The 10,029-nt window shown below is 35.2% G+C and overlaps 1 protein-coding gene across 1 annotated transcript; it reads right to left on the minus strand.

The window, feature by feature from the left end:
• Nucleotides 1-2,178: 2,178 nt before the first annotated feature.
• On the minus strand, nucleotides 2,179-8,852 carry LOC144450219 (ubiquitin-conjugating enzyme E2 Z-like). The gene is made up of 7 exons (XM_078140810.1): nucleotides 8,719-8,852; nucleotides 6,339-6,411; nucleotides 5,470-5,657; nucleotides 4,692-4,803; nucleotides 3,966-4,087; nucleotides 3,145-3,235; nucleotides 2,179-2,452 (listed from the first exon to the last, which is right to left on the minus strand). Exons 1-7 carry the CDS (start codon nucleotides 8,850-8,852, stop codon nucleotides 2,276-2,278), a joined length of 897 nt encoding a protein of 298 aa, XP_077996936.1. The 3' UTR covers nucleotides 2,179-2,275.
• Nucleotides 8,853-10,029: the final 1,177 nt, after the last annotated feature.

Raw genomic sequence — 10,029 nt, forward strand, 5'->3', positions numbered from 1 at the left:
GGAGCCTGGATCTCATGACTCTGTTTACTGATAGGACACTACTCATTATAACGATGGAGTCCGATGGTTACTATTATATTACATCTTCCTCAAATATAAAAAAAAATGATAAAAGCATCGCATAAACCTACATCAGAGGCACCCGCTATTTTTGTATCAGTTGTATTATTTTAAACCAAATTTGGCTTTGTGTGAAGTCTTTCCTTGGCTCACTTCATTCAAGGAAACACACCAGTATTTTTTTGCGGCTTGTATTTGATCGCACATAGACTCGTTAATTTATATTTTGACTTAGTTTAGAAACTAGTGCAAATATAACTAAACTTACAAAGAGTGTAGAAAAATACAACAAATCGAGATGTGATAGACTATAAACTGAAGACACACATCACCGTGGCAACAAGGTACACTGAGTCTCAGAAAACCAAATATACACTATATAAAAAAAAATTAAATTGGGGATTTTCTTTTTCATTTTTTCATTCTCGTGAAATTTTTATGTTTTTTTGTTTTTTACACAAGAGTTTCACTTCCTGTGACCTAACAATATAATGTAAACATAACAGATTTTACTAAAAACTGACTTTTAATGTATAGGTGTACAATTGATAAAACAATCACTTGAGAGATTACAGACTGATTTACAACAATTAACAGCCCTCATCACACTGTGGGGTCTTCTTGTTGTTGTCAAGTGTCACCACCTAACTCCTAACAAGGCTGAGCTGGGGGGAGGAAGGAGGGGCTTGCATACACATGTACATGGGTAGGTGCTGCCCAAATCGGTTGTTTTTTCAAAAAAAAATCCTAAATATAGGTCAATTTTTTCATCTGAAAAATTCTGTAATTATAGGGTTGATTACATTGGCAATATCTTTATGCAACAACCCATCTGAAAATTGGTGATTTTTACCCCCCCCCCTCCCCCCCCCCCAACATCAAGTTGTGATCAATATATTGCTACCATACTAATGAGTTTTACGACTTGTCATGGAATATCACCACTATACTAGGGAGTCTGGCTTGCTTAGAGTTAATACTAGTTGTAATGAAATATTATCACCAAACTAGGGGGCCTGTCACCTTTCAATGTCCAACATATATTTACCCTCCAGTCATTGAGTTATCAATTGACTACAATGTAACCATGACAACATAAACATGTGAAAGAGTTTTTTACCATTGTTTTCAGTGTCAATACTGGCAGTACAAATCAATATATAAAATTCAACAAAGCCATCATAAATCTATATTTCTTAACAACCTGTTACTTTTAAATCAATAAGCCATTTCTCGTCTCGTCTTGCGGCAGATTTCACGAGATCCTGTGTAAGCCCATTCATCTATAGAATTAATACCACACAAGGTCTTAGTAGTTGTAATAGAATATTCCATATGTCCATTTGTATAAGACCCTTAGATGAGAGAGTAATATTGCAATATATCAACCTTAGATGTAGGGTAATATATTTGTATGAGACCCTTACATGAGAAAGTGACATTGCAATATAACACCCTTAGAAGCAGGGTAATATATTTGTATAAGACCCTTACATGAGAGAGTAATATTGCAAAAGGACAGCTTTAGATGTAGGGTAATATATTTGTATATGACCCTTACACGAGACAGTGATATTGCGATATAACACCCTCAGATATAGGGTGATATATTTGTATAAGACCCTTACATGAGAAAGTGACATTGCAATATAACACCCTCAGATAGAGGGTAATATATTTGTATATGACCCTTACATGAGAAAGTGACATTGCAATGTAACACCCTCAGATAGAGGGTAATATATTTGTATAAGACCCTTACATGAGGAGATGACATTGCCATGTAACCCTCTTAGATGCAGGGTAATATATTTGAATAAGACCCTTATATGAGAGAGTGACATTGCGATATAACACCTTTCAGACACTAATCAGTAGTATACATAACACAATAGTCGTCCATGTTTATCCAGTTACCATGGCAACCAAATTAAAACTAAATCTCATCAACTATCGGATTTCATTTCACTGTACATATCTATTCAATTCTTGTTTGTTTGTATGTTTGTTGTTTGTTTTTAGCAGATGTCATATTACTGTACATATCTATTCATATCTAGTTTGTTTGTTGTTTGTTTTATCAGATGTCATTCCACTGTACATATCAAATCATCTCTTGTTTGTTAGTTTCTTATTTCTTTTCTGCCAGTATTGACAAGAACTATTTACAAAGACAGTATCTTGTAATATTTTAATTAATTAATAAACTAATTAATCAGCTAGTAGAGTGACAATTATCAGTACTACTAGGTTCAGTATCTGATGTACTCATGTCACTATCTAAGTCTGATAACCTATCTCCTACATTTTCGTCGACTCGTTTCTTTATCGCTTCTAGTCGCGCTCTGATCGTTGCATATTCAAAACGACCCCTCTTCTCACCAAACGGGTCCTGTAAACAACAGATAACAAGAGTGAATTAATAAGATTGTTCAAGGTCAAGGTCAAGTTAAGATTAAAGTTTGGGTGTGTGTAAACGTAGACGTCTGGTAGAGCTATAGAGACTGTCTGGAATAAGGAATGATTCTCTTAATCTTAATAGTGGCAGTGATAAAACACATATCATGGACTGTAGGATTCAATGACAAACAGTGATACACCAAATACAGATATTACTTTACACACACACACACACACACACACACACACACACACACACATACACACACGCACGTGCAGGCAGACAGACAGACAGACACAGAAAGACTTTTGGAAACTTTTAGACACACAAACACACATGCATGTACATGCACATGCACATGCACACATACACAAATACATACATACATACATACATACATACACACATACATACATACATACATGCATACACACATACACACATACATACATACATACATATATACACACATACATACATACATACATACATACATACATACATACATACATACATACATACATACATACACACATACACAAATACATACATACACAAATACATACATACATACATACATACATACATACATACATACATACACACATACATACATACATACATACATACACAAGTACAGACACACAGACAGACACCCACACACACACACACTGAATACATACCTGCATAACTTGACCTGCTAAGTGTAATCTGTCTGTCACTGTTGTCATATAATAATCATAAAATTCAGGAAATGATTTCTCCATTACATTTCTGTTGACATCAAAATAAAACAAAACAAATTACACAAGTTGAAAACAACAAAATTTATATTTAGTACATCATGTACACACTGCTACAGGGATTGTTACATTTCAAACTGACTAATAAACTTATCTAAGTTCTTCAGGTACTTCGTCATATGTGTATCCCTTTTCTAGTACATCATATAGTGCTACAGGGATGTATATTTAGTACATCACACACCACTACACAGATTGTCACATTTCAAACTGACTAAACTTACCTTGTAAGTTCTTCGTGCATTTCTATAGTATATCACACACTGCTACATGGCTTTTACATTTCAAACTGACTAAACCTACCTAAGTTCTTTGGATATATTGCTATATTTGTGTCTCTTTACACTAACACACTGTTACACAGGCTGTTACTTTCAAACTGACTAAACTTACCTTTAGAAGTTCTTCATCATATGTGTGTTCCTTTTCTAGTACATCACACTACTACACAGATTGTTACATTTCAAACTGGCTAAACCTACCAAAGTTCTTCAGATATACTGTTATATGTGTGTCCCTTTAATCTACCACACCACTACACAGGCTGTTCATTTCAAACTGACTAAACTTACCTAAGTTCTTCTGGTACTTTGTCATATATGTGTCCCTTTTCTAGTACATCACATAGTGCTACAGGTATGTATATTTTGTACATCACACACCACTACACAGGCTGTTCATTTCAAACTGACTAAACTTACCTAAGTTCTTCTGGTACTTTATCATATATGTGTCCCTTTTCAAGTACATCACATACCGCTACACGGATTGTTTCATGTCGTATGCAGTCATTATACCTCTGTGCATCCCCACTTTGCCTCTCCTGAAATTCAACACATCAACAAATACTCAGTAAGAATATTATATGTATACACAAACAAACAAACAAACAATGTATACACAAACAAACAAACAAACAAACAAATAAACATCATTTAAAAAAAAAATTAAAACGTTAAAATTTATCAATTTTTGTTGTTGAGATTTCTGTTGTAAAAGATTTTGAATACCCAAGGTTTGTTTTATTCTCTTTAGATCCCTGACGAACATCCTTTGTTTGGGATTGAAACACTGGTATGAATGAATAGTGAAATGGGAGGTGTACATGTAACCAGATTCTTGTTGTACCTTGGTACATACCAGTTCAAAACCTGGTTCATTGTTTAGTCTGGGTACGTACCTGTTCAAAACCTGGTTCATTGTTTAGTCTGGGAATGTACATTGTACCTGTTCAAAAACTTGTTCATGCTTTAGTCTGGGTACATACTCATTCAAAACCGGGTTCATTATTTAGTCTGTTTACATACCTGTCCAAAATCTGGCTCATTGTTTAGTCTGGGTACATACCTGTTTGAAACTTGCTTCATTGTTTAGTCTGGGTACATACCTGTTCAAAACCGTGTTCATTGTTTAGTCTGGGTACATACCTGTTCAAAACCTGGTTCATTGTGATAGGGTTTTTCATTCATTAAAGACTGTATTGATATTAGTACACTGGATAAACTCTGTGCAGGACTCCATGCTGGACCAGACCATGTACTGTAAAAGTAGTTGACCAGAAATATCTATTAACTTCGACACATGTATACAATGGTAAAGAGCATTGTGGGTAATCTATGCAAATATGGGAAATTCAAACTGTCGTTCACAGCATTCTGACAGAGGTCTTGTTTTCACACTATCTTTCTTTCCTTTAGACTCTCTCACAGTCCTCAGAGCTTTGCATAAAAAGCTAAAACTTGGGTTGTTTTGTATGTACCGATATCTACTGCATGATTGTACTCGTATACTAGTATCCCAGTATCCTTGTACTTTGCGCCCTCATTGATCATAATGGGCTAACCTTTTGTTGACATGCTAGGTGAAGCCAAAGCTCGCCTAACATGTCAACGACAGGTTAGCCCAATGTGATCGATGAGGGCAGGGCGCACAGTGGGATATTAGTATACTAGTACAATTATGCAGTAGATACATACATGTACAAAACAACCCAAATTTTAGCTATTTATGTGAAGCTCCGAGGACTATGAGAGAGTCTATCTCTCCTTGTGAAGTGTGTGATTTCTTACTTTTGTACAAGCTGTTTTGAATTCCTAACAAGTACAAATTTTCTTTTTAAAGAACTTTGACAATATTCATCTTGTTGGTATCTTAGAGCAAATTCTAAGTTCATCCTAGGGGGACCTGATGAACCCCATAACTTACCCGAGAATACTGAGGCAGACTTTACCATTGCGATAGAGGTTAGGGTTGAATCTGACTTTACCATCACCTGTGGTAATTAATTTCACCCTAGGGGGCCTGATTGGATAGTCTGGTGGAAACCTTATTAGGAAGTAGAAGAAACCACCTTCATATGGGGTGTCGAAGGGTCCTGTGATTAATGCATGCACCTGTAATTTAAAAAAAATAGACAATATTTGTTTTAACTGAATAATATTCACTGACTGCAGATCACAGTCCTTTGTTCTGTTATCAAACACACACATCAAATTCCCTGCAATATAAACCTATCCTGGAGTCATGATGATCGAATGGTTAGCATGGCTGGCTTGGAATCTGTACATCGCAAGTTGTGGCGTGGAGTCGTGAAGTTCAAATGGTTAGAGAGGCCAGCTTGGAATCCTTAGGTTGCAGGTGTGGTCTTCACCATGGCTATTTGTTTCTGATCCACCACCTTTATCTGGTAAAACACACAAACCTAGAGGGGAGGGGGTTCTCACCTCTGTGATATCATCTTTATCAGATACAACTCATACGCCTAGCGGGGACGGTGCTCTTTGTGATGTCACATTTATCTGGTACAACACACATTCCTGGAAGGGAGGGGGTACTTACCTTTGTGATGTCGTCTTTATCTGGTACAACACACATTTCTGGAGGGGAGGGGTTCTTACCTTTGTGATGTCACCTTTATCTGGTACAACACACATTTCTGGAGGGGAGGGGTTCTTACCTTTGTGATGTCACCTTTATCTGGTACAACACACATTTCTGGAGGGGAGGGGTTCTTACTTTTGTGATGTCACCTATATCTGGTACAACACACATTTCTGGAGGGGAGGGGTTCTTACCTTTGTGATATCATCTTTATCTGGTACAACACACATTCCTGGAGGGGGTTCATTGTATATGCTCATAATATCCCTGCAAGACAAAAAGTAAATAATTTATAGTACAAATACCCATTGAAATTATGATATTCACAATAACTTTATTCAATAAGTTTGGGTATTCTTAAATGCTACAGACCAGTTATAACTCTCCATTCATTCACCAAGGATGTATACTTGTGTTATTCTCCAATCTTTTTCTTCATTCAGTTGGAAAATACTCTTGACCTAAGGGTTCGATACTACTCATCTAGCAACTCATAGTGACAAGGTCCCTTAGGTCACTCATATTTCCCTTGGCTGCACGAACAAAAATATTGGGAAAGAACATCTTATACCAAATTATCTACCATTAATGTATAAATGACATTGAGGCCTAACAAAATAAATTGTGTGTCTCCGATTACACTCAATTTTAGAATAGGTGGGGTAGGTAGATGTTTAAAAAAAAAAAATTATATTTTTTTTCATATGTGTCTAGTTCAGGTAGTTATGTTTTCTGTTGTTTTCCATATTGTCTCTGTATTATTGGTTTCTTCTCATCAGATGTACAGCCATTACAGATTGGAAGAACAGATTTATTTTGTCTTTTTAAGTTAATGTCAGTTTCCGCATCCACTATTTCTTCACAATTTTTGCAATTTTATAATTTTTTTCTCAAATAGGTAAAAAAAGATTAGGGTTGGCGTGAAAAACTAGGTGGGGTTGGGTAACCGGAACCACAATTTTTTTCTCGGCCTAACGTACATATTTATTTTCCATAACAGTGTAATTTGATATGTATAATTTATCAATCATATATCAAACCTGATTTTAATGGTGGGAAAATATTGTAAACCTGGTAATTTTCACTTATTTCACTAGAAAACAAAATATAAAAATAAGTAGTGACAAAAATACCTTCTGTACTTGAACACAATGTACTAGTCTGGTAATTAGCAAAAAATAAATAGTGACTTAAATGCCTTCTTGTATATGAACACAATGTACCAGTTTGGTAATTAGTAAAAATAAGTAGTGGCTAAAATGCCTTCTTGTATATGAATTCAGGAATGTACCAGTCTGGTAATTAGTAAAAATAAGAGTGACTAAAATACCTTCTTGTACTTGAACACAATGTACTAGTCTGATAATTAGCAAAAAATAAGTAGTGGCTAAAATGCCTTCTTGTATATGAATACAGGAATGTACCAGTCTGGTAATTAGTAAAATTAAGTAGTGACTAAAATACCTTTTTAATTTGGTACATGAACACAATGTACTAGTATGGTAATTAGCAAAAAAATAAATAGTGACTAAAATGCCGTCATGTATATGAACACAATGTACCAGTCTGGTAATTAGTAAAAATAAATAGTGACTAAAATGCCGTCATGTATATGAACACAATGTACCAGTTTGGTAATTTGTAAAAATAAGTAGTGACTAAAATGCCTTCTTGTACATGAACACAGTGTACCAATCTGGTAATTAGTAAAAAATAAGTAGTGACTGAAATGCCTTCTTGGTCATGAAAACAATATTCAAGTCTGGTAATTAGTGAAAATTAGTCTTTGAGAATTAGTTGAAGACTGTAAATCGCATTTGATATTAGTGGTCAAAGTATCTAGGTTACATGTAACAGTATACATGTTTATATATTGCATACAGAATCAGACTCTTCGATTCTCCGACTGTTTGTATGAATAGTCCCTTCTTTGGAGTTTATAATTCAGTAATTCTACACATAGAGGTAGGGAAGGCTATCTCCATGTTCTACAGAAAGGCTGGACATCATAATTACGACAAGGTCTTTCATTGTATGTAAGGTGTCAAGAACTGACGTAGTACTATACACTTCCTGTTTCCACAGTCATGTACATGTACATGTCCATTTAGTAACATTACTGAGGCCCGACACAGGACTTTGAACACTGTCAACATGAACATATATCGTCTGTAGATGCATCGACATCATTTATTCATTTAATGTCAACTTGAAATCGCACTATTTTAGGAAACATTTTAGACTTTGTAAACATACAATGTGTTGGCATCATACTTATCACTGTTTCTACCACAGACACTCAAGTGACATGTATCAAATGATCACCTGACGTTACGCCTCAATACAGTTTTATTACAACATCGTCTGTGATTTACACTGGAAATATTAACTGACATCAAGTACTTCAGTCATTTTTTGATTGTTCAAGTGACGTGTGTGTGATATTGTCATGGTTAAATGCTGCCATTTACTCTAACCGGAAGAGAGAACTACTTCAAGATGCGATGGGGCAGTCCCGGTGGTGACCCAATTAACTACATTAAATTACATGTGTAATTCTCAAAATCTACGCACCTTTTAATTCTTAGAATACATTGTTGTGTTGGGACCTCTTTGTCCCAATCTTTGCTATGATAAGGGTCCCACTGTGTACTTGTCACTCCAGCCGATCCGTGTCCACCCAACATTTCCAGTGAGGCTTCCGCCATCTTGCCTTGTTTTTATTTACTAGACTGGACCATTCCATTCATTACTAGGGGTGGTAACCAGACGAGGTCAAGTTAAACATGGGTTTTAGAGTAATTTCAAACCCGGATAATGAATTTCATGATAGAAAATATAAAACACCCCTTGACAACTTATATTTTCAGGGTTAGTTTTAAATTTTATAGTGGTTGTTATATGAATAATTAGCAAATAGTTAGTGCATGACTCGAAAGTTCATGTCGGACTCTGTGGTCGATATGATAGGTTTCTGGTTTCGATACTTCAAGCATTGTTATAAGTTTAATATTATTATTATTATTATTATTATTATTATTATTATTATTTCTTTATTTAAGGCCACCAAGATGTCCCATAAAATATAAAAACACACAAACACAAAGAAAAAGACAGACAGAATAATATTAAACTAGCAACTAATTCTAGTTTGAAAGGTGACAAACATGTTCAGACTAGATCGAGGCCACTCGGACAATCATAACTGATCTCTATAGCTATTTGAAATTCAATTGTGTAAAACTCACGTGGGATTCACGGTTGTGAACTACCTGGGAATATTCATGGCCATAATATAAAATAATGATGTTATTTACAAATATACCGTCACAGGTATCATAGATAGATAGTGTCGCATCTGTGAAAGAATTTTCGAAAATTCATAAATACCTAAAAACGTCATTATTTTGTTTTATGGCCGACTTGAATAGAATATTAACCCATAAATAGTGAGGTTATAATTTAGTCAAAAACTTCAAGTTACGTCACACGTACTACTGCGTAGACTCAGTTCACTGTCTGCTGTAAATGGTTTGGCAACTGGGAGAATTTTTTCCATCAAGTAACCAAATATGAATTCACTAAAAATTGGTAAAGTAATTATAAAAATACATTGTAGGTGGTGTAGAGACAAGTTTAAATCTTGAGTGAAAGCTTGGTTTCGAATCTGTCACCATGGAAACTGAACTATTTTGTAACTTTAGTGTCGTTTTTCGATCAAACAACAACAGTTTAGCTGTTCACTGCAAGGTGAGTTACAAACAAGGATTTAGCATGCGTTATAAGCAATAAACCACCCTAACGTTCGTAGACGAACAGTGAACATCAAAACTTGGATGCGTGCCAACTGTGCATTATTGCTCATTTTAGACGCGCTAGTTCGAT

The sequence above is a fragment of the Glandiceps talaboti genome, chromosome 19 (genome assembly GCF_964340395.1).
Source record: "Glandiceps talaboti chromosome 19, keGlaTala1.1, whole genome shotgun sequence".
NCBI classification, from domain to species: Eukaryota; Metazoa; Hemichordata; class Enteropneusta; family Spengelidae; genus Glandiceps; species Glandiceps talaboti.

Coding starts and splice junctions, on each gene's coding strand:
- LOC144450219 (XM_078140810.1), bottom strand. CDS start 8,852: ATGGCGGAAGCCTCACTGGAAATGTTGGGTGGACACGGATCGGCTGGA. Junction 6,412..8,718: donor TGTATTCTAAGAATTAAAAG/GTGCGTAGATTT, acceptor TTTGTCTTGCAG/GGATATTATGAGCATATACA. Junction 2,453..3,144: donor TAGCAGGTCAAGTTATGCAG/GTATGTATTCAG, acceptor TGTTGTTTACAG/GACCCGTTTGGTGAGAAGAG.